Here is a 26,326-nt window from a genome sequence, read left to right on the forward strand (position 1 = left end):
ACTCTTACTGAAATATTTATTTCAATAGTCGCTGCAAATGCAACCCCTAATGAAATATTATTTCAAAAAGAGTTGCAATTGCTTACCCTATTCTAATTGCAACCCATTTTGTATTAAATGGTACTTGGTACTTAGCCTGTAAGGAAGTGCTTTACTCTGGGCACTCTTCTTCACCCATAAACTTGACTGTCGTGGAATAGGTTAAACATTCTTGAGTACGGTGTAACTCGATCGGAGACATACATACATATATACATTAGTTTACATGGCGACTCACTCGTGGGGGTAATATTCAAATGAGCTGAAGAGAAAAGGCAATAATTTTTATTCATTAGGCTACATTCATATCGTACAAATAAGGAACCTTCAAATGAGGCAAATGTTAATGCCATGCATGCTAGCCACAAACTTTAGTACTTCGCCATGCAATGCCCCATTGAAATAATTATATTAATATAAGGGTCATTTATTTGAAAAGGAGTTGCCACTTGCTATGTGATATGAAGATCTATCTAGGAGATTATTTATTTATTGGTGGTTGATGGCGAGCTGAAGAATTTTTTTACTAGAAATTCAAATTGCGACAGATTTTACATGTTTTTGGCAAATTTAAAGAATATAGAATTTTGTATCTTTTGATCGAAAACTGCAAATTTGAGTCATACAACTGTATGTTCATAATCAATGACTTTGTGACATATCCCTCACCAGTCATATCCCTGCTCAGTGTTCGATCAACACCTTGGATAGTCTAAGTCGATACTACTGCATGGTCTGTCAGGTGTCAGTAAACTTTGAAATTGCTGCATGGCTGATGGGTCTGCAAAGTGTCTTTGGCATGCACCACACTGAAACAAATTACATGTAGACCTACAGGCATGTCTGCATGAAGCCTAAGGATGATCCTCCGGGCTCTGCCCGGATTTCTCCCACCATAACGCTGGTCGTTGTCGTATAAGTGAAGTATTCTTGAGCATGGCGTAAAACACCAATCAAATAAATAAATAAATAAGCAAAATGGACTCGTGTGGATGAAAGGCGATGACCCATGATACAAGCGCATTAAGGGGCGATAACTTCATACAGTGAAAGTCAGACGATGGCGACGAACGTTATGCAAGCTTTGCGGCGTGGAGTGAGTATATGATTCTTTGTCCAGATCATTAATATTTTAAACCATTGCCACAGCACACGCGGACGTTGTTTTCCCAAATATCGTTCATAGTGTTAACGTCATGCAAGCATGTTGCCGCCATATGTGTGACTCAAACAGACAGCGGTACAAAAAGTTTGACAACAACAACAGTAGGCCTATAGGGGTAACGTACAAATGCAAGTGTCTTACAGACGATAGAGTTTGCACTGTGAAATATACAGGCCAGCAAGTTTGTCTTCTCTTTGTTATTTCGCAGGTGTATGAGGTGGATTGTACAGCACAAAATTAGAAGAAAAAAATTGAATTTCTTGAATTTGAACATAATATTCCTTATGAGGGTGAAACAGCTAATTTTGGAGGTCAAAACACTTTTCTTTGTACCGGTATTTTAAAAGAAACATACTGCTGAAAGAAATTCAGCATTTTTGAGTTAGTTCCGCTAAATACAAAAATGAGTTACATTCGACTCCTAACTAAATCTCCTGTGCATATGTTTTCCGGAAAATGTCAATTAAGAGAATTATAATGGGAAATTCGTCACTGATCTAAACTGTCCGCTCGGCGAGATGACATGCAAATGAGGCAGCACAATGCAACGTTCGCACAAGGATCGCACACATAAACAATATGACAGATTGAAAGTGAATTATAAGTCTAGTAAACCAAATACAATCTTCCTATCTATCGATAATGTATTATAAAGTATTCATAATTTACAATAACCACTAGGGCAGAACTAAAGTTACATGCTAGGTGGCATAATTACAACACATTACCTGCCATGTTTGTAAATATATTGACTTGAGTGAATTGATTAAAGGGAAACCCTAGATAAACATAAAGCATTTGATCTTCCATTCAATGTCAGATTCATGTCAGTAGACATCTGGAAGTCTCAACTTTATGTAAATGATGTTTAAAATAACAGCACATTTGTCTGTTTTTTTGGCGATATGTCTTTTTTAAATATAGTGTGATAGGCCTAATATATTTACCTAATGATCAAGAATTGAAGTCCATAAACAAACCATGGCAAAGTTTCATGTGTTTAAAGCCTTGCATGTACCACTTACATCATATGTAAAGCATAATAAGTTCATCAGTAACTTACCAAAGGTCAGGCAACTGACCAGGCTCTCTGGTTTCCTCTACCAATAAAACTGACTGTAAAGAAACTTTTCGATAACTATAAAAAATAACTGATCAAAGAAACATGCCTTGCCAGTGTTATTTAGTTCATAATTATAACAAAAAAAGTTTCACCAGGCCTGAAACCATAATTTAGGGGGCCTCTGTGGCTCAGTCGGTTAACGCGCTAGCGCAGCGTAATGACCCAGGAGCCTCTCACCAATGCGGTCGCTGTGAGTTCAAGTCCAGTTCATGCTGGTTTCCTCTCCGGTTGTAAGTGGGAAGGTCTGACAGCAACCTGCGGATGGTCGATGGTTTCCCCCAGGCTGTGCCCGGTTTCCTCCCACCACAATGCTGGCCGTTTTGTATGAGTGAAACATTCTTGAGTGCGGCGTAAAACACGAATCAAATAAATAAATGAAACCATAATTTAGACTGCTTGTTTTCGTTTAAGGTTTCCACAGCTTTGAGAGAATGCAGCTGTCAGAGGCCATTTACTACATGTGGAAGAACAATTACAAGACAGTTTTCTCTTGGTAACTCTAATGACAAGCTTTTTGTAGTCTTGTTTAATACTTAACTATTTGAACTGTGATAAACATGAACCAGAAGCAGATATTCATCATTGATAATGTGAGTCACTGTGGGTTTGTTTAATAGTTTGACAAGAGTTATGGCCAAGTAACAACAGCACATAATAATTGTACAGAAATTTAAATAATGTTTAGAAGTTTGTCATCTTTGACAATATGTGGACAAGTGACATGTTGATAGTTCCATAAGTGATAAATGCGAATGTGAAATGAAATGCATTGTTTACCACTGAAGTAAAATGCGCATTATTTTCTTAACATTAAAAGTTACTTTAACATGTGTTGATTTTTCAGCTCCATGCTTGAATGCAGCCAGAGTGACCCAGCAAGCCCCAGACTTCAGTGGCAAGGCTGTGGTCAATGGACAATTCAAAGACTTAAAGCTGTCAGACTTTAGTGGAAAATACCTCGTGCTCTTCTTCTACCCTCTTGACTTGTAAGGACTAATTGCTTTAACCATGTTTAATAATGCAACAACAGATGCTTCAAAGCCTTTTGCTGTTCTCTTTTATATGTAAATCTGATGCAGATATAAATGTTTTGTTGACTCTTTTTTTAAAAATATTTTTTTCCATATATCCATCTCGTAGGTGAGATAAATCATTTTAACCATTGTTAATCTTGTGACTTATGCATTGGGACAGCTAAAAAATTCGGACAGTCAAATACTGGTCAGACTGGTGTTATCGTGGTGTAAGACTGTGTTGTCTGACATTTTCAGCATTGTATTCTAGTAAGGCAGCACTAAAACTAATTCTTCAAGCAGACCAGTATTATGATATGAGTGAAATATTTTTGGAAGATATGTTATATACCACTTCGGTTTTCATCACCCATAAAACTAATCACCGTGGTATAAGTCAAAAGTTCTTGAGTATGTCCTTAAGCAACAATCAAATATTGAATAAACACCAAAGGGGCTTTTATTGGCTCTTTGGACTCATTCGTCCTCACCTTGACCAATAAGATTAACTTCTCATGCTCTGGTCTCCTCAACCCACCATGATTAAAGTAGAAGTCTTGAGAAAGGGTTGAGCAACAATAAAGTAAACAAATAAATAATCCCCCAGCATACAAGTAAATCTATTCAAATGTTGATGTTCATTGCATACTTTTGAATGTTTTCAGCACATTTGTCTGTCCCACTGAGATCATTGCCTTTAGTGAGAGTATGGACGAGTTCAAGGCTCTGAATGCGGAGGTGGTTGGAGTGTCTACGGACTCGCACTTCAGTCATCTCGCCTGGATTAATACCCCTAGGAAGGTAACGGACTTGGTTGGCTTCTGTGAGTCATCACTCATCAGCCATTGTAAAAGGTTGATACATGTTCCAACAGCGAAAATTTTGATTTGTCACTGACAGTGGACCCCTAACTAATGAGGTTTTTGAAGGCATACAGAAATGATGCTGATTGGCTGACAGTGGATATAGGAGCTAAACCCTAGAACTTTGGTCTATGTTTAATATGCCACTTCAGTTTTTTTTAAGCATTAGCTTAAATAAAACTAATACATATCTGTTATGCCACATGTACTTGTAAAATACTATTCATTTTTAGTTTTCTCCCCAGGTGTAATTTAAGGAATGAAATACTGTGGATATTAATCATCAGATAATATTTTAGGATAAAAGTAAATACTGCTGAATGAAAAGTATAACAAATGGTGAAAAGGTCATACAAAAGCAGGGTTACACCATACTTTTATGAAATAATAAAGAAAATATTCTTTTAAGTGCCTGCATAGCCCTTACTGTTTTGTTTGGTTGAAGCAATGTTCTCATGGCAAAGTTTTGTGAGGTAACTGAGGAAAAGCAGTGATTTTCTCCACACACTCCTGTTCCGTCCACCCATAATCCTGATCACCATTTTTAAATAAGGCAAAAATTATTAGGCATGGCATTAAGCACCAATCAGATAAATAAATAAATCTACATGGTTGCAGGAAGGTGGACTTGGTGGCTTGAAGTACCCACTGTTGTCTGACTTCCAGAAGAACATATCTCGGGATTATGGAGTTTTACTGGAGGATGAAGGTGTGGCTCTCAGGTGAGTTCCAGGTGTACATGTTAATGTGTAGCTATGACAGTGCATTCAAATTTTGTTAACCTGTTGACCAGCCTGTCTAATGGGATTTTTTTTTAAAATACCTGTTTTAAACCTTCAGCCATATACTGGCTTGACCCCCATTCTTTTTTCTGCGAGGTTGTCTATTGTAAATCTTCAACCTATTCAACCATTAAGGCACTGTTTAAAGTGGATTTGATGTACACAATGACTATGAAAATGACACTAAAATTAATTGTTTGTGTCACTCAAGATGCAAGCTTCATAAAACTATGCGAATTATTTCTCTACTCCCCATAATTCTCTCAGACTGTTTCAAAATATTGGTTTCAGAGGCGGTTGAATATATTGATGATTTACGGCACATTGTCATGGTGGTTTTATCTTCATTCTGCATAGGTTCCTTCACTTATGAACCTTACCCTAGTGCTGTTGTGTACAATAAATATGGTACACAATATATAATATTCTTAAGTATGGAGCAAAACAATGAAATATATATATATGAGTTGTGTGACATTCACATTCTTCAAAACTGGTCTGACAAGAAGACAGTGGAATTAAGTACAAAATGTCATTTGCCTTTAGAATTATTGTCCTTTTATGTCTAGTTTCATACTAGCTGGTCTTTCAGTTCAAATATCAGAAAACATGAAAACTGCCGTGAAAAAAAAATCACAAAACAGTGGAACAACTGTTTTTATTTGACTGCAGTAATGTTGAAAGTGGTACCACAACATTTCAATTTTGCTAGAGGTAAATGTTTATAATTGGTTTGAGACTGACATAGTTTCTCATGCATTTGGATGTGCTTATGTGTTATCTCCCTTCTTTCCTTGTAGGGGTCTGTTCATCATTGACCCTAAAGGACTGGTTCGTCAGGTGACCATCAATGATCTGCCGGTGGGTAGGTCTGTGGAGGAGACACTACGGCTGATACGCGCCTTCCAGTTTGTGGAGAAATATGGAGAAGGTGAGACAGTAATCTGGTGCTTTCTCACCTGTCACTGTATTGTTGTCTTTAAGGGTGACTTCACCGACATGGTTTAGGGTATAGCAGAGGAACATCATTTGCTGAAAAATTACAACTAGCCAACTGCTTGTATATTGTTTTCTTGCTCTAAATGGGCTTCATATAATGGATTTATTCTGGCTCTCCTGTTTTCTCCTCCCATAAGAGATGGACTGCTTGAGTAATTAAATAATCAAATAATTCAATTAGCTGTGGAAATATTTCTTCATCACACAATGGTCGGATTCCACAAAGCCATGTCTGACTTCAGTCAAAATTTAAAGCCTTTGTCACAATGTGTAGTTTTGGAACTGGCAGTTCGGAATCTTAAGACAGCATTAATCAGATGGTCAAAATTTTAATTTCTGGGGCCCCAAAATAACCTGTTAAGTCATATTTCAAATTTTGACAGAAATCAAAACTGGCTACATGGAATCTGCCTCAGATGATATGTTCTTTTAGATCTTAGTAGTGGAAAAAATTAGCAGTGTGCGAAGCTGAACACATTCCCAAGCCTGAGGAAAGTGCATGTTGATATATCTGACAAATGAATTTTTTTATCTAATGGCACGAACTGGTGCAAATATAGTCTAAATTATTATAGTATTATATGATACAGAAAACCAATTGTCGAATTTTTTGTCATCCCTTGATCAACTAGAACATTTATGGTTTTGTAATTTCAGTTTGCCCAGCCAACTGGCAACCTGATTCTGCTACTATAAAGCCAACACCAGATGGATCCAAGGAATATTTCCAGAAAGTCAACTAGCTTGGCTGTGTTTGAAATTCTCATGCTCTTGTGTTTTTGAATCGCACGTCATGTGCTAAAGATCTGTGAAGATGTCTTCTGTTTTGAGTTTCAAAAAAGATCTTGGAATATCATGCAGTCAAACTGATCGATTTTGTGAGATTATATCTTTTTTGTCGATCCCCAAATGAATGAGTGATTTTAGCTGATCTCAAAATGTCTTGGTGTGAATCTATGTGAATGTATAGAATTCTAATCATAAAGGAAAACTTAATTACATCTTGGTTGAATTTATCTACATATTTAAATGGTTTGACCATAGTGATTGTATAATTCCTCACATGCATCTGATATGGAGTCAATAGTACACTTGATAGCTTTAAATGGGAATGTGATTGAAGGGGGCAGGGCATGCCGGTTTTGTTTGCTTGGCCAAATTAGAATGTTTTTACCTTCATTTTTGTCAACTCTTACCATATAAAGCCTTGGAGATTACCGGGATTTACAGATTTATGCATTTAGCATATTTATTAACTGCTTTGAAATCATGCAGCAAAAGTTGTGTTGTTCTGAACTCTTATGCAGTGAATGGTTTTGTGTTTCTATTGCCTGATTTGATCCCTGTGTAACAACTTTAGCACTGTTTTCTGTGCTGCAAACTGCAGGCTGAACTGTGTGGTTCACTAGGTTTGCATTAGAACTGAAATGGCTTCTGTTTTGTGACAAATTGTCAAAGACTGATACTCTTACTAAATAACAAGACATGTGGTCCCTTGTTTGTTACTGAATTTACTCAATATTGTCATCAGACGATGCTAATGCCAAAGTTTAAATTTTGAGATTCAAAAGCCACTGTCAAATGTTGTCAAACTGCTTTACTGCTGACCAAAGAATCCAATACCCATCTAGTCAAGTATGTTACATTAGTCACTCAGCATTTTTTAAGTCACACAAAATTTTTTGGCCACAGAATTTGGAAAACGCTGAATTGAGTGCCAACAGAAATTTTTAATTTGTTTTATTTGGCTTATACATGTTGTACTGAGTTACATATCCTACGTTTGTGAAATAGGGCATAGATAGCAGGATATTTTTCTAGTAATAATAACAATATGGGTGTGTATGTCGAGTCTTTGTGTGACATTATATTACCTGTATCTCATTGTTGTGAGAAGTAATTCACATGTTGCATGATCTAATATTTGTAAAGTGTCAACTCAAAAAAAACAAAAACCAAACAACAAAGTACTAATTTTCTAATTCAGAAACTGTTGTTAATGTGGTAGATGTGTCTTTCATGTTTAGTTTGGTTTTTTTTGGTGTGCTTACATTTGTTTTTAAAATGCAAAATATTACCTGGCCAAGGGTTGTTTCAATCAAAACAAAATAAGAAGGATCACAGCCTCTGAATACCTGCATTTGAGATTTAAGATGATTTAAGATGATGAAAGATGAGACAACTCGTAGACGGCATTAAGCATCAGTCAGCTGACTTCATAACATAATAGCTTGCAAAATCATGGAAAGCATAAAATGTTATTCTCGGTTTGTAGCTTAGCACTTTGAGATAGTTTTAAATATCCAAATGCACACCTTGGCTATTTCATGTAATGTTTTTATATTTTACCAGTTTTTGCATACCTTTAAGTTATCTGTTCCATGGCTTACATTTTATCTGGTTAAGATTACATTTTATTTCTCAGCTTACATACTGGCTATTTAATATACACATATAAGTAGTGGTGCTGTTGGTCTTGGCATTTGTTGTGTATCCCCATACTGCTGATCTTTATTTCATGCCGAGTCAGATTCTGAGAATGCACAACATTCAGATCATTTGACCTATTATGCAACAAGATCAACACTATCAGGTCACACAACATACTCCAACACAATGCGTCAAAGTTTATCCTACCCCATGAATCAAAGAAAATGTGCAAGAAAATAGCTTATGCCTTTTGGAATCTCTGGACTCGGAAATCTCATCAGCTCTATGGTGGCAAAACCTAATAATAAACAAAGTACAAATCTCAGTGTGAAGGCAAGATAGAATAATTGTCTGCACATTTTAATCCATTTAAAAATCAGATGTATACCTCTGTAGCTCATCTCATGGAAGGTGTACTGTTGTGTCAGGCTTTTGGTGGATGCCAGCATATGTGAATTGCATGTGTCAGTACAGAATGGGAAGTGAAAACATGGTTGTGTGACTTCATGTTATACTAAGTGGTGTAGTTTATTACTGTCAGTCTTTTTATGAAAATGGTGTGAGATTAGTTTTCCTGTACAAGTTCTTTTGGGAGAAACTACATTTACTCTTAAAAGAAAGTAGACTGCATCATACTAGGTAGATTAATGTAATGTTCCTTGTGCTGATGAAGTAAGGGTTTGAAAGAAACTTGTGAGCTAGTGTATCATTGTATTTTTATTATGAATTCAATATATTAGGAGAGACAGGTTGACGTACAGTGCGACTTTTCACATTACCCCACGAAATCAGCATTGTTCCAGCAGATGCTGTGATCAAGAATTTCTTATTCACATGGTGTGTCTGGCTTATATGATTGGTACAAAAAAGGAATATGTACATGTATATACAGTAGATATTAAACTTGTAACGGCAAACTTGATTACTTTAGGAATCAGAAAAGTCAGCATTTTCCCCATATAGTTTCATATTATTTATCACCTCCTGCTCCTTATGAGGAACCCAGGTGTCCTAAAACATTAATATCCATAATATATTTTACCCAACAGTCAATGTATCTCTCAAACAGGTATGTATAGATATATGTACATGTCAACCATATCATGCCTTGATGATCCAGCTAATGAGATGAATATCTTTTACGCCAAGAATTATGAATATTCATTATATATCCAACATGGATGAAATAACTGTCAATAAAAATGGATGAACTGGGTGATTATGAATGACTCAAACAGTTGTGTTTTTTTTTTAAGTTGTATTTATTTTAGGCCTACCATTAGCTATTGGTGGTAATTTAAGATCTGCACTCCCTTAACATGTTCCAACTTTTTTTTTATATTTTGCATTATACTGAAGAACGTTTCACATGTGACAATACTGACAAGAGATTATGTATAGAGGAAAGGGAAATAAACATGAAATTTACTAGCTAAAAGAATAAAAATGAGGTGGCATCCCAAGAACACGTATGGAATGGTGCACAGAATTTCGCTCAAATTAGTGCTGTTGCTGACGTACAAACAGACAGACAAATAAATAAATTCATGCAACCTCTTTGGCTGTTCACAAATCTAAAAACATAAGTACTTGTAGTAGCAATAAAACTTCAACAGTAATATACCTTAAGAAGAAGAGGAGGGATTAACTTGCACAATGTGACATGAAAGTCATTAATATATGGATTTCCTTAAGAAACCCTGTGGACAAGCAGTTCTCTCTGTAAACCCCCTGCTGAAGTTTGCTTTACTTTCTGCTTTACCTCCCTTGCAATGATCTTCCGTTCACGGAGGTAAATTTTCCTCATGCCAGATTAGCAAGAAAGATGGCAGCAGACGACAGAGGTGATTCCCGTGTAGAGGATATTTCGCCTCAAAGAAGGGAAATTTCCTCGTCGAAGAAAGGTAATCTGCCAGTATTGTGTTAAGATATTTTGTGACCTCGTCGTTCTTTTATTTTGGGTCTTGTCAGCTTCCCTCAACTAAACTGAACCGGGGTGCAATATGTGAAAGATTGAACTTCCAAACGTCACTTGTCTGCTTCAGTCAGTTTATTGGACCACAAGTAATCAACAGGTTGTCTCTGTGATAATGTAGCAAATAATTTCTTTTAGATAATGCGTTCGCAAGAAGTGATAATTCCTTTGTAAGTTGGTAGCATGTAAGTGTAAATTCAGTGTAAATATCAGCTAACAATATTTAGCAGCATTTAGCATGTTTGATTTGATTTATTTGATTAGTGTTTTACGGCGTACTCAAGAATATTTCACTTATACGACGGCGGCCAGCATTATGGTGGGTGGAAACCGGGCAGAGCCCGGGGGAAACCCACGACCATCCGCAGGTTGCTGTCAGACCTTCCCACTTAAGGAGAGGAAGCCAGCATGAGCTGGACTTACGCTGCGCTAGCACGCTAACCGACTGAGCCACGGAGGCCCCAGCATGTTTGAAGTCGCAGCCACTAAAACAGGTCGAAGAAGCTATTTGAAACTTTTGAACAAGTGCTATTTATAAAATTCCCATTGGAATCTCCCAAACACTATGGTGACTGCTGTTGTCGTATTGAGAAATTTTCGCCAAGTACAAATAAAATGATGACAATGAAGATCTAGAAATATAAAGTGAGATGGAAAATCACATGACTAACCAACTATGAGAATCGTGAGAATTCTTTGCAACTTGGTAGTCCTACTTGACGGCACCTTCGTTCGTTTATGACCGTGTGTGGAGAGCACACAGCTGCTCTTCTGCCACCTGTAGTGTACATAGTTCTTTTTGCTGCCTACAACAGGTTGGTTTCGTTTTAACATGGGGCGATGATCTTTGAGGTGGGCAGTCTGCTAATGAATGAAGGAGAGTCAGCCGAAATTGTAGCGCTCACATTTGCCGTGGTCTGTACTTTCACAGCCTGCACATGATAAGTGCCTGATGTGCGAAGTGTCAGAACTCAGGCCCTACTGTATTTCTTCAACCATTTCGCATGCTTGCAGGGTGTTTATTCAAGCATATTCTGAAGACATTACTAAGTGTAGATTGATAAACTTATACTTTTTGTGAAGCCCTGAAATTGACCAATCCAGCCAATGTAGTGTTGTTTCCAAAATAAAAGTATAAATGTGTATAAATTACAATGAAAGTTGCGTTTTCATATGCAAAATGGTTGAAGAATTGGGGCACTGCTATTAAAGTAAAAATATGGATGTATGACTGCCCTTTAGTGACTTCAAAATCATATCGGAGTGAAGGAGCTGTCAAGTAGGGCTATTAGGGAAGTATGGTAAAGAATTTTATGAACAATATATATCTCATGACTCTTGAAATGTCTCATGAATAGCTACTTGCTTTTTTGATGGAAGGCTTTCTGAATACACTGACTAATATTCTGACAAATATTTTTATGCCCTGTAATCATGACAGTACAATTTTTGTGCAAAATAACAAGGTAGAGAGGAGTGTTGAGTGTGAAGAACACCTCTGGGTCCTTAATATGGTAGATAATCAACCGCACATCTTCTATGTCAAAAGGACTATGGTGGTTAGCAGTCACACACAATTCAACAAATTTTGAAGGAATTTTTATGGTGTTCGAAAATTTACATCAACTCAATAGCAGTTTCTTGTCTTAAACTTTGAAAAATACACATAACTCAGCTAGGACTAAGCAGAATCTTGCTCTTGTTTACAGTGTTGATGCATAGGCGAAAGTGGGCGTGGTTTTCTTATGTCCATCTTATGGCACATTCTGTGCTTGCAAGTAAGCAAGCACAGAATGTGCCTTGCCGTGGGGAAAGTTCATTACATAGGTTGCTAAACCTCAAGGTTTACCCTGACCACTCCTCCACCCACAGTATGGCGTTACACAACGATGCAATAAATTTATAAAACTAGGTGATGGATTGAACTGAAGGTTGTTTGATTTTACTCAGGAAAAGGCCAGTCCTTGCTGAATTATTTGACAGCTGAACTAAGTCGTGGATATCTGCTGGAGAGGGATGAAGCCAAATATACAGAAAAACGTGAGCGTGTCTACAGCTTCATGAAAACACCCAAAGCTCTGGAGAGGGTAAGATTCTGCATACATGTAATATGTTAGTGAGGTTCAGTGGAAGGATACCTTCATTCAGCTAGAGAAGTTTACACATAGTGCATGCTCGTATGTATAATCAATTACTACGTAAAGCTGGATATTTTTTTGCACCTTGTATGCCTATTAAATAATATTATGTTAAGTTAAAAAGACAGAAATAGTGCATGTGTCCTCAGGTGGAATGGAGTACCATCCTATAAAGCTTTTCAGGGTAATATGATTGACAAGTTAATACATCACTTCTTCCTAATTTAGTATTGTGTCAGACATGTAATCATTGTTTAAACATCCACTGAACATCCTCACATATATTTATTGACATTTCACTTTTAATAAAGCATGCCATAAATACAAGCTACTTGTACAAATGTAGAAAGTCCTCAGATCAAATGTAGTGTAGATAGGATTTAGCAGATCAGGGTACTAGGTGTTTTTGGCAACTTGGTTGCAAAGAGTGTGTCTTCGTTTTGCTTTAATGACATGTCCGACACGTACTATCTATTGTATGTGTGCTAGAAATAATGATAATGAAAGCTGTTACGTGTCTTACAGTGATACCGGTGGCCAAGCATCAAGGCCCAATTGAATGTCAAATAAGAAATAACACTATGAAAGTATTGCACTGAACTAATTTGTCAGGATCGGAAAAATTAAGCTTTGGAAAACATCTGTTTACCAACAATTGCACACACACATAACGACAAATAGCTTTATTCAACTGCTGAAGTACATAGACAGTGGAAAATTTAACACATTTAACCTTCATATACAAATTGTAACAGTATTTACAAAAACAGGCAACATGGAGAAAAAGCATGACAAAAATGAAAAATAATCGAATCCCACATTACCAAATATTATATACAATGCGATTAGTGCTGAAAACCACCACAGCACATTGATTAAGTTAGGCCTTGGTGATCACCACAGCTGGCTAAGTACATATATGTACATTTCACGTTGCTTGACACGTGGTGTGCAATCACCCCACTCTAGTGTCCCATCTGGTTTGCCCGGGCTCAGTTCACTGTTGAGAGTGGGCAAGGACAGAGTATATGTAGGGTGACAGGAAATGCTAGGACACTATAAAGATATGAAATTTTGGTCTAAATAGTTAGAAGGAATAAGGGATCTGTTGATAGCTGTGGAGAGGAGGGAGAGTTGTTCATTTCTTGGTTTGAATGACAGGCAGCCAACCTATGGGGCAGGTTACCTGCAGCATATGTATACTAATACACCATTACCTCCAAAATCTATGTTAAATGTAAAGACTTTTATTTCTATTTTTGAAGTAGGGTGGTGTCATTTGAATATTTGTAGTGAGAAAACTATAGCTCAAATCCATTGGCATGCACCAGAAACTACATCTCTTGGGCTACAATTTTGGTGCAAGTTTCGGATTTGTAGCTTTAGTAATTCTCGAGTTACAGGCCATTGAAATTAGGTGACTGAAAATTGTTTTCGACCATATCTCAAAAAGTTAAAAAGATAGGCAAAATCAGAGATTCGAAATCAGCATTGCCAAATACACCAGAGTACATGGAAATATTATCAAACTTAGACATTTTTTATGACGTCATAAGTTCGACCAAAAATAATAAAAATCCAAACGATTTCAATAGGTGTCCCAGCACAGAGGGCTGGACCACCTAATAAAGAACAAACCTTCAGTTAGAATAAGAAGTGATGCGACAACTGGTTCTGCCATAATAAATTGATTTTAATTTTTTTGTGTTTGCAGTTCTTATTTTATGGCTTTCTACAGTGTGTGGATGCATTTCTCTTTATCTTCACTTTCCTACCTCTGAGGATATTTCTAGCACTGCTCAGAGTTTTGACACATCCATGTGGGATTTTAATATCAGGGTAAGTACATGCATTTAAAGTGAACTTAAACTTTGCAACTAGATGTATATATACATGGAAAAAATGATGTAGGAGTTGTCACAGAAAAATGTGTACAAAATTTCTATGAAGTTTTGAAAGCAGAGAAGAGGACGTTCAGCATTGGGGATATGGCACTAACGAACAATTCACTCTGAGTAGGCATGTTGTAGAAGCCCTTTTAATCTTGGCCAATCACTAGCTATGAAAGCTTCATGTGATAATTGGATGTCATGTCAAAAAACCTATTAGTTTGCGTCAGTGTGGTTTTTTATAGTGGATAGATGGATAAATATCCATTATCCAAATATGCCCTTTTTGGAGCTGGGAAGGACAGAATTATTTCCTGTAAAACGCTTATTTTAGGAAACCTGTTTGTTACCTAAGCAATAGATTTCAGTAGTTCAGGTGGATGTAAGAGCAGATATGTCAGAACAGTCCAGATAAGTAGATATCACAAATGCTTGTACATGTATTGAGCTTGTCCGTTTGTTGTCCATCTGTGTTATATTTGTGTCATGTTAGATAGCTTAGATTATATTTATATGGAAACTTTCAGGATTTCATATTAAAAAATTTTCATGTTTCAAGTCAAACTGTTGTAAATTGTGTCCTTTATTGGGCTATTATTTATTTATTTGATTGATGAATGTACTACTTTGGAAAAGATAATAATAATAATAATAATATTCGTGTAAATAACAAACTTACTTTTAGATCAAGGAAGATTTTGGAGCCAGCTCAGATGTGTGATGTGTTAAAAGGAATCGTTCTCATCGCCTGTTGTTTTATCCTGAACTATGTTGACACCTCCATGATGTACCATATAGTGAGAGGCCAGGCTGTCATTAAACTCTACATCTTTTACAACATGCTAGAGGTATAACAAGGCTGTTCAAGTAGGATGGCTTCTTTTACAGTTTATATTGTTTTTTAGTGTTTCAAAGTGCCAGAAACACTCTCAAATGCAAACCAGTAGGATATTTTTATTTTGTGCAGCTGCCAGACCTCCCACATGGAGAACATACATTTCACTGTGGTAATATTTATTTATTTGATTGGTGTTTTACGCCGTACTCAAGAATATTTCACTTATACGACAGCAGCCAGCATAATGGTGGGGGGAAACTGGGCACAGCCCGGGGGAAACCCACGACCATCCGCAGGTTACTGCCAGACCTTCCCACATACAGCCGGAGAGGAAGGCAGCATAAGCTGGACTTGAACTCACAGCGACCACATTGGTGAGAGTCTCCTGGGTTATTACACTGCGCTAGCGCGCTAACCAACTGAGCCACGGAGGCCCCCACTGTGGTAATAAGCTAGACATAGTTTTACATAGGGAGTATGTTCTTTTTGAGATGAGTAACTGAATATGTCATGTATCAGGAGCCATTTACAGAATTCTTTGGCAGTCCTTGTAAAACGTGTAGGTTATGGAGATACATGAAATGATAATTAAGTTCATGTGACAATTTGTTGAATGAATACTTTTGAGAAATGGAAATGAAAAGTCTGCCATCTGAAGACTTATTCTACCTTTAAGTTGCAAGAATTCTCTCCAAAATTCTTGTGATGTAGTGCTCTTTTAGAATAGCAGTACTTTCTTTACAATACTGTTATGAGTTTTAGAAAGAAACTGTGTTCAAAATTGTGAGACTATAGATTATTGAGTGTGAACAAAAAGAACTGCATGATGTCATCAGCTGAGTGATGTGTATATTGATATTTTCAGGTAGCAGACAAACTTTTGTCTTCATTTGGTCAAGATATTTTAGACACTTTGTTCTGGACAGCAACAGAACCACGAGCCAGAAAGAGAGAACACTTTGGTGTCATCCCACATCTTCTTCTAGCTGTATTCTATGTTTGTATCCTTTATTTAAAAGTGGAATATTTGTAGGTTACTGCAAGAGTTGTCTCCCATGTAGTTGAGCATAATGACATGTGAACGGGAATCTTTCATGAAGTACTGCAAAGCCACAATGTTGTTTCTTGTTAATTTGGTTATTTTGGAATTGTGGTTTCGTCTGTACCTCTATCTGAAATGCTGGGCTTGTATATGTATGTGGAAATATGGCACAAGTTATAAAACACCAGTCACTGTGTCACTTCAGTAGTCCTTCATTTTAATTCTAAAATGTGAATTGTTTTCCTTTACTGTCTTCCCCAGTCATTCATTCAATGCTGACTATGTTTCAAGCTACTGTGTTAAATGTTGCATTCAACTCCCACAACAAATCTCTTCTCACAATTATGATGTCAAACAATGTAAGTATATTTTTCAGTAACTGAGATTTGTAGGTGTGTATAAGTCATAAGGTTTGTCATCTATGGGAAGTGGTTTCCCCATAGCTCTGTCCAGTTTTCTTGGCCCATATACATATATCTACATGTAACTGACATCAGAGATGTTAAACATTCTTGAGTATGACATAACAGCAATCAAACAAAATATATTAAATGCATAAAACATGTTTGGTGGAAGGTCACACACGGAAAAGGAGCACCTGCTCCAGTTGAAGACCCCTACTTCAGCTGCACTCCACAGCGGCTTCAGAGGCACTTCCAACAAGCTTAGAGTGCTCCTTACTAAGCCCCAGTGTTTACAAAACGCTTCCCATGCAGTAGAGGCACTTCAAAAACTTGAACAATTTTTTTGCTACCATACAGCCCAGTAAGAGGGGCTTCAGGGGGCACTTACCAAACTTAGACAATTTTTGTACTTTTGTTCAGCCAGTAGGAGGGGCTTCAGAGGCGCTTCTGAAACTTAGATGATTTTTCAGCCACCATGGCTTCTGAAACTCAGACGATTTTTCAGCCGTCAGAGGCACTTCACAAACTTTTACTGCTGAGCAGCCTAGTCGGAGGGGCTTCAGAGGCGCTCTACAAACTTGGACAGTTTTTCTACTGCAAAATGTGTGGCCTTAATCTGGTCTGTATTGAATAGAGCCGACATTCAATTAATGACTATTTCCATGACAAAGCCATTCCAACAATTATACTAAAAACAGCATACATGTATATACAACATTTCACTGTACCACTTGTCCATGAAATGTGAAAAAACCTGATAATTTTAAAATGAAGAAAACCATACTCTATTTAAAATGTTGGGGCCCACTACCTTGGACATGAAATCGATAGAATAGCATAACTGTGCAATTTCTCTGCAAACGAGCAGTCACTCTACACAGGTTAAAACCTTGTCCTGCACCTTTCATGATGGTGACCATATTTTAAAAGAAATGTGAACAGAAAGTTCCAGAACTTGAAAACAAAATTGGTAAAGAAAACAATGGAAAGTCAGAAGCTACATGCTACTCCAGGTGTGCTTTTTGTGTGCTCCATACAGGTTTCCTGTGTGCTCCAGGGGGATTTGCAGTGTGCTGCATAACAGTAGCTTGATGGTGCTCCTAAGGTGCTTCCTGAAGCAGCATTTTCATTTTTTGGACATGCTTGTGGGGCGCTTCTTTATGTCTCAGTGTTTGGAGGGGTCAGATTTGGGCGCTTCAAAGGCGCTTCTACTGAAGTGCTCTTGAAATGAGCACTTCATAGGCACTAGATTAGCACTTCACGTGGGGGCTTCAGGAGCTCGTCACAGATACTTCGGAGGCGCCCCTTTTGGAGCTGGGATGGTAACGGATACAAATTTTTTCCTCAGTGAAAGTTCTGGATCTGGATTTGGATTTATGTACAAATCTACATGTATTTTTGATATCAGTCAGATTATTAATGTTGTTGCATTCAAAATTGCTGCTATCCTGTTATCATAAATTTGGCAGATATCATCTTATTAGCAGCCTCTTCAGTACCTTGTTCTCTGTTACAGTTTGTAGAAATCAAAGGCAATGTGTTCCGGCGTATGGACAAGAACAACCTATTCCAGCTGTCCTGTAGTGATGCCAAAGAGAGGTTCTTCCTCTTCATTCTACTTTTCCTGGTGTTCATTCGCAACATGAAAGAATTTGATTGGAGCACAGGTATAAGATTTTTCATAGTGTTTTTTTTTTAACCTGTGACGTGCTGGATGTAAATGTGGGGATACAGTATAAATGGGAATTGAGGGTCATTGCTTAGCCATCAAATGGGTTCTTCCAATTTGACCACCATCACTGGTGAACATTCTTGTGTATGACCTTGAACACCAATTAATCCAATAAGTAAATAAATCCAGTCAGCAAATTTATCAGATATTTTTTGACTCTGTTTGCCTCATAAACCTGACCACTATTTCGTTGGTGAAGTATTGTGCAGCAGTGAAGAACATATCAGTCGAATATGTTATGAGAATAATTAATGTTGTGTATGATTATACTTAGAGCACCTGTGGGTACTACTGCCAGATGCTGTAATTGTCCTGATGGCTGAATTCTTCGTGGATTGGTTTAAACATGCCTTCGTCACAAAGTTCAATGAAATCAGTTCAGATGTAAGTACCAATGATGCACAGTACAGCTGGCCTAGGGATCATGCAGCGATCTTCAACTTAACTCCAGAATTCAAATCACTTCAAAATTGGTATTTCTGATGAAATGAAGAATGTAAATCCTAGGCAAGTTATTGTACAACGCATTTCGGCTAAAATAACAGAAAGTAAAATACCAAACAAGATCGCTTCAAGAACGTACACCCATTGTGGTCGGATGATCCGTGTATAATATGCCCACGCCGACCCTGGCCGATCCCTGATCAAACATGCTGTCATCCTACCATTCGCATAGTGTCCGCGTAGGGTGGGCCCATGGTCTTCCGACAGTCCTGTCACCGCCTATCATTTTACGACATTCATTCACTTGCAAGTTTGATGTAACGACATCAGACATATACTGTAGGCCTTGTGTTATTTAAATTGTTAAAATGAAAGCTATAAAGCGATTTTCTCTATAAATTTTTAGAACTTTATGACTGGTTTTGAACATAACACGTGCACAAACGACGCTGATATTTCATGAACGGTAATTATTTGGGCTAAGTAACAGCAAAAATTGGACTGGAATTGTGCTAATAGATTTCTTTTTGCTGGTACCAAAAATCTTTTTTCTTTTTTACTTTCTTTTGTGTATTTTCATAATTTATACATGGATATGTAGAAGAATATTCTCAAAATATGTAAATATTTTCTAGTGTGCCATATTTAGGAGACGTATATATATATTTATCCTGCATCAGACAAAATACGCCGTTTTTTTTAGTGGACAACAATGGTCACATGGGATAGAGATATATTCTCGAATAATATTACGTATTCACAATGTCAAATGTGTCTGCTGAGCAGGTTGTCTCCCTTTGTTGGGTTGTGAATACAATGGTCACGTCACTGATGCGATTCACCTATACGTCGGTCTTCTGCACTGAATTACTGGGTCCTTGCAGGATAAATTCATGATAATATGATTGTGCTCATTGTGTGCAAACTTAAAATAAACACATTTTTGTGTTTATAAAAATTAATAAACGATAGAATTGATAATTGTGAAATTAGGGATACAATTTAAGGACTCGAGATTAAAAGGAAAACATTAACATGCTAACCCTTTTACACATGTCAGTGGTTTGAATTTTATACATTGTAGGCCTTGTGTGATATACAGATATGACACATTACATATACATTTTCAATAGAGTTTTTTAAGTGTATATAAGCACCTTGGCTGACACACATCACACAATAAAGTCAAATGTTCTTGGGTAATTTTGTCTCCAACATGAAACTTTGATAAATTTACTGAAAAGCCAAAGAACTTGAATCCGTTTAGAAATTCTTAGACACGGCCACAATTTCATGGAGCCGTCATGTACAGTGCAGATTTCAGAGAAAGCAATGTCTCGTGAAGACAGTATATTTGTTGGTACATAACTCTGCCATAAATGCCTCTAAGTAGGCTTGTTTAATAATTTAGTGAAGTAATTTACTGTAAATCTTCAACCTTTTCAACCACTTAAGCACATTTTTTTAATTGCACACAAATGTCAACCTTCCAGATAAAACCAGTGAGTGTATATGTATAGTTTACTCTTAGGCAGCACATTTCATTACATCAGGTAATACATGTTACAGTGCAACAACAACATGCTTATGAAAGTTTGGGTTTGTGTAATGTCAAAACATTTTCAGAAATAAATTTTAAATGTGTTTCTTTCAACTTATCGTTATGGGTTGTAATTTACAGTTACTTCTCTATAATTATGCTCAAGTCCATGCATACTTCCTCTTGTAATCTTGACTTTGAATCAGGTAAATTGATCGTATTTGCTCATATAGAATATGTCTGGTTAATCTTTGTCTATGCTACAGTGTTGTTTTTACTGCATTAACACAATATTATGTTTTTCATGGTACACAATTTTGAGACATTAAACATTTGTTGCAGGTTTACCATGATTTCACTGTCAGCTTGGCATATGACATGTCCATTAGCAGACAGAAATATGTAAGTTGCTTTCCTTTACACGATTTCTGATTTTATTTTTTTTTACACAAATTCTTACAGAAATGTCGAAAATGTTTCAAGATAAGAAATTGTTAAACTGTTAAATATTAGCTATGATGTTATTGTGTGTCCCACCAACTATATGCACTGCTTATGTGTAATCCAGCATTTGGGGTCTTACGTTCACAATATGTGTTGGGCCTTGTATATTAGCCATGGAGTACAGTAGATTCCTGCACGCTAAATATCTTAAAATATCTAGTTGATCCCTGGACAAAATTTCCTGAAGTTAAACATTGAATTTTGCGCAGCAGTTTGATGAGGCTACATTTTTTAAAACTTTATCAAATCAGGAAGATAAAATGAATACTTATTTGATCTAAGCTTGTCCTCGAATGATGAGATATTATCATGGTTTAAGTGATCAAGTTTGGTTTGCTAGAGAAGGATAGTGGTAACCTAACTTACAAGTTCGTTTTCAGATACAGTCTGTTAGTTTGTACCATTTAACTTGCCAGCCTACATGTATTTCTATTTTCCTCACTGGTGTCTGTTTTTTCACATAGGCATTCACAGACCACTCTGACCTTGTCTCCAGGCGAATGACTTTCACCCCATTACCACTGGCCTGCCTTGTCATCCACATTGTCTCCAAATCCGTGAAAGTCTCCGGGTGGGTGGGAGTGGCCATCTTTGTTGTAGGCTATTTCTGGTAAGTTTGCCTGTCCTGTGTTAGATTCATCTTGCTCTTAAAGGAAAACGTATCCGATGGTTGTGATTAGAGGATCCAGTTGTCATGAGCCCCAAAGCAGTTTTGCTTTACCACACCTTCATATTTTGAATTCTATTTCACTGCTGTAAATGAGTGCGTATTTTCATGCACAATCAAGCTATTTTTTTATTGCCTTACTTATACAGGTATGTGTCATTTAATCAGAAATCTCATGTCATTTTGTCACATATTTAGGTTATATGTGGCCTGGAATATTGTTCAGCTAAAAACATAACACTAAAGCACTGACTCACCCGTATCCAATCCATCTCTCTCTAGTTCATGTGGAACATAAAGCCAGTTGTCAGGTATATGTACCTTCTGATTGACTGTGCTTTTTCTTCCACAAACACACCTGATTGCTGTCGTAACTTAAAGGAAAAGAAGAAAATGTAGAAATGAAGCTAATATGAAAAGGCATTTATAATCTGAATTGTAATAATATTTATGAACATATCAAAAATGTAAAATACAAATACCCACCATACAGAAATTATTTTTTGATATCTTTTTCTCAAGAAAAATCTTAAAGAACGAGTAACCACATTTACAACTAACTTTTCAAACTCATCAGAACTTTATGTAACTTTTATGTTTTCTCATTTAAAGCAAACTAAAACTCAAAGATGCTTGACTGCAGCATTAAACACCAATCAAATAAATAAATAAATGAAATTTGGTGATGGATACATGTGAGTGTGGCAGTCTTGCTGTGAAATAGTTCAAAAAGTTCATCTGTATTAAATAATAAATATTTCTGTTCCATTTCATATACAGCTTGATCACACTGAAGTTATTAACAAGCATCATAATCCTGGGAAGGGCTTGTGAACTGATACGACAACACAAAGCGGCCACAAAGAGCGCTAAAGAGGAACTGGTCAACAGTTCTGTCATGTCTGACAAGACCACAATTCCCAGAAGTAAAAGTTTCTCCCAGCCCTCTGGTGTCTCCGCCATGGACATTGTCAGCCGTAAAAGTGAGAATAAATTCAATGTGGAGCACCAGCCTTCCATAAACTCTCAGATGCTGTTTTCTAACAGTACGGTCAGTATCGACAGCATCGCTCTCAACGAGGAGGTCTCAGAGAGGTCTGTGAAGGCAGGCTCTCAGAACAGGTTTGAGGCCACAGACCCATTTGGCCCCCCAGATACCCAAGAGGGAGCCAGTTTACCAGCCAAGCTGAACTCTGGTTTTCCTGATGTCAGCGCTGCTGGATTTAAAAAAATCAGTCGGACAGTTTCACTGCCATCACAGAGTATCCCCGTTGTTATCAAAGAGCAGGAAGGAGAGGATTCGCCGAAGCTTCCAGCATCAGTGAGGAGTGAAAACGATTTCTGAAACGTCCAAGTCTGAAACACCTTTATAGGATCTACTGTGAAAATGTTTGAAGACATGCTTTTGAAGAATGTGATTAATAAACAACTGAACAGGGTGCAATTGATAGGGTTTTTTTTTAAAAAAACAGCTCCCAACCCTTAAAACATTACATGCAGAATGCTTCATCCAGGGAATAATTAGTTATTCTGTGATATTGACTGAAACATAGGATCAGGTCAAAACTTTTGGCAAACAAAGTGTAAAACACTTGAGTGAGTTCTGGTATGCTAATATTGGGATAATGTGTGAAGTTGAAGTTTTATAGAGAGTATAAAACCAATTAACTGTCACAGCACACATTGACGGATAGTGTGTGTATGTGGCCATGCAGTGTGGAAGCGTGGTAAGGTCCAGTCCTTAGATGAAACACACACTCAGCTACATGCACCATCTACCTAGGAAGCAACTTGATTATTGGAAATTGGCGTGTCTTTTGCAGAGTGTAGTAAGACCATACAGCAAAGAATAAGATGGTTGTGATTTAGCATTGATGTAAGCAGACTTACACACATGACTAGTGTGCATTTTCAAAGACCTGTTAACTAAACTTGAAAAAGCATTTCCATAATTTCTGAAATAGAAGGTTCTGCTTATAAAAAATGTAATCGCCTTTTCAAAACAAAAAAAGATCCTGTCTTTAGCATGGTCACTATCTTGTCTTGTGTGTGTGAAATGTACAGTTCAAGCCGAAATATGTGATATCCATTAAATTGTATGTGTAAATCCATAACTAGTGTCCTGTTGGTGTACATTTCTTTTAAGTAAGGCAAAAGTATGGTGACAGGAGGATGGCCTGTTATGCAATGTGTTGGATAACAATCTAGTTCAGTAAATGCAGTCTGTAACTGTAAATATGAGCTTCGAGCTTCAAGCTTCAACCAGCAGTATGTGGATGGGTGAAAATATCCTGTGACAACCTACATTAGTAAGAGATGTAGATGTATTTAAAGATGTGGAATATTTTACAACAGAATTTTTTCATTGCAAATAAATTGCTTCTAAAAACATGTTTGGAAACGTTATAAAAATAGAGCTGCTTAATAGATGTTTTGTAAAGCACTGTGCACTGCGGGTACTGTAGTGCTTGTGTGTAAAATTACAATAGAAAACACTAACTTAGAAGTATAATCATGTGTTAAAGTGCACACGTTTTTAAAATGATAGAAATGGTCATGGTGAAGTGAAGTATAGCATATGTGTATTGCAGTGAAGGTTATATGTTCATGTTGATGGTTAAGGGCTGTTACAAGCATAATGCAGGTAGCTTGGAACATCCATACTTGCCACGCTGCTGTGTTAAATATATTAATGAAAATCATGCTGATTACAACCAAAATGTACATACATGCACGTTGTACTGTTATTGTTTTTTTGTGTCATATTTGTATGAATTAAGATTGATAAGGGCTTCAAATTTGTGAATTGATAAGCTTAACCAAACAAGCAAATGTATTTTTTTCCCTAAAACATCAAATTCTGTAGATTAAAAAGGTGGAGGAAGTGGAGTGATTTTGTTTCAGATTTTCTTGAAAAGCCTTGAAATTTGCCATTTTTGTTCTGTGTATGTTTAACATTTATTTACATCATGAATTATGCAATGTTTCCGATCATGTGCATGATCTACATGTAGCCATTGATGTACTGGTTTTGATTAAAGACTTTGGTTATACAGTACAACTTCATATTTCTGTAAAAAAAAAAACCCTTCTAATCTGAAGCTGCCTAACTGAAGCATTGAGATACAAAGGTGAAATTTCATGTCTGAAGCAAGATTTCAGATCCAAAAATTCTACACGTTTTGTAACGAGAAATCCTGTGTATATTAATCTGTCGAAATGTTGCCTTTGTATCTCAAAATGTCCATGGTTGGAAAAATCATGTGTACAGTTACATGGTAACATTATAGTGTGCTGAAGTTTAGACTTGAAAGTAATACTTTGTGTGTTTGTTGTGTTAATTTTTGTAACTCTTTGTGGAAGAGGAAAACATGTGGCCCATTGAAAAAGCCACACATACTGTGCAATATGGTACTTTTTACATAAAGCAGAGGTGCCACAGTTCCTTGGGATCCTTAAAAAGTTCTTGAAAAGGTTTTCAAAATCCTTCAGGATGGGAGGTTGAGGGATTAAGTCCTTGAAAGTACTTGACTTTTCTGGGTTAAACATCAGACTGCATGAAATGCACCAGTAGCTCCCAAAATAATATTCACGAATCTCTATTTGAAGATTTATCCATGAACAGAAAGTGCTGGAAAAAAATAGGACATAAGGTCCTTAAAAAACACTTTTCTTTCACCAGATAAAGGCAAGCATTGTTAATAGCACTGAGTGGCTGTCATTGGAGATTGGGGATCCCAATGGCTGGAGTCTGTTGCTTTTTCACTGAATTGTATGTACATATATGTAACAAACAGTGTGACGTAAGGCATTTCATATCACATAGCAACCAATAAATTATTCTGTGCGTCATTATGTATCATGCATCAAAAAAAAAGAGGAAATTTTAGGCTTTTAAATGGATATTTATTTATTTATTTGATCAGTGTTTTACGCTATACTCAAGAATGTTTCCATTATACAACGGTGGCTAGCATTGCGATGGAAGGAATCTGGGCAGAGCCCAGGGGAAGCCCACGACCATCCACAGCTTGCTGGCAGACCTTCCCACGTTCGGCCAGAGAGCTTAAATGGATATTAAGTATCTGCTTGCGGATAAGATATCTTTGCATAGTGGGTATGGCATTTCATTTACATTTGTAAGCTAGTATACTCTGGGATTAAGATGAACTAATTAGAAAAAGTGTTCTAAATGCATTTTCCTTGCAAGAATATGAACTTCCAACATATCCACATGGTAGAGCTTGTTACATGTCACTGACGAAAGGCAATTTTGGTAGCGAGTATGACTGATTTTACAGAGAGCTGAACATAAAAAACTGGCTGAACAAAATAGACTACAGTATACCGGACACTGAATAAGCACTGTTTTTACCAGTTAGTACAGCACATTACTGTAATAGCTGTACAGACAATAAGAAGGATGCTATCGTCTCCTGTTCAGTGCATGTAGGAACAGAGCATTTATTGTAGCCATGTGAGTGATCAGTCGAATGTCTATACCAGTGATGTACTTTATTTTGGTTAAGGTATGAATGTGAAATGTATGAAAAAAAAAAAAAAAAACAAGTTTGAAATAAACTAAGTCATTTTTTATGTTTTTGTGTATGGTTTCATTTAATCACTTCAGGTGAGAAACTTTTGTCTGGTGTGTCTCATTGTAAAGTTTGTTATAAATTGTGGAGAATTATTCCTGACTTTCACTGGAATATACTGGGTTTATATTCACATGGAAATCG

At 36.8% G+C, this 26,326-nt stretch overlaps 2 protein-coding genes across 2 annotated transcripts; both read left to right on the forward strand.

The window, feature by feature from the left end:
* The first annotated feature begins 1,081 nt into the window (after positions 1-1,081).
* On the forward strand, positions 1,082-9,638 carry LOC135469400 (peroxiredoxin-2-like). Its single transcript, XM_064748036.1, has 7 exons — positions 1,082-1,135; positions 2,739-2,820; positions 3,172-3,313; positions 4,006-4,141; positions 4,822-4,925; positions 5,786-5,916; positions 6,642-9,638. The coding sequence occupies exons 1-7, from the start codon at positions 1,100-1,102 to the stop codon at positions 6,725-6,727; spliced, it is 717 nt and encodes a 238-aa protein (XP_064604106.1). The 5' UTR covers positions 1,082-1,099; the 3' UTR covers positions 6,728-9,638.
* Positions 9,639-10,239: 601 nt separating this feature from the next.
* LOC135467148 (transmembrane anterior posterior transformation protein 1 homolog) lies at positions 10,240-26,092 on the forward strand. The gene is made up of 11 exons (XM_064744912.1): positions 10,240-10,318; positions 12,340-12,476; positions 14,242-14,366; positions 15,102-15,264; positions 16,120-16,255; positions 16,558-16,655; positions 18,217-18,367; positions 18,707-18,816; positions 20,759-20,818; positions 21,385-21,530; positions 22,368-26,092. The coding sequence occupies exons 1-11, from the start codon at positions 10,240-10,242 to the stop codon at positions 22,930-22,932; spliced, it is 1,770 nt and encodes a 589-aa protein (XP_064600982.1). The 3' UTR covers positions 22,933-26,092.
* The last annotated feature ends 234 nt before the right edge of the window (positions 26,093-26,326 follow it).

Source organism: Liolophura sinensis, chromosome 6 (assembly GCF_032854445.1).
Source record: "Liolophura sinensis isolate JHLJ2023 chromosome 6, CUHK_Ljap_v2, whole genome shotgun sequence".
Taxonomy (NCBI): Eukaryota; Metazoa; Mollusca; class Polyplacophora; order Chitonida; family Chitonidae; genus Liolophura; species Liolophura sinensis.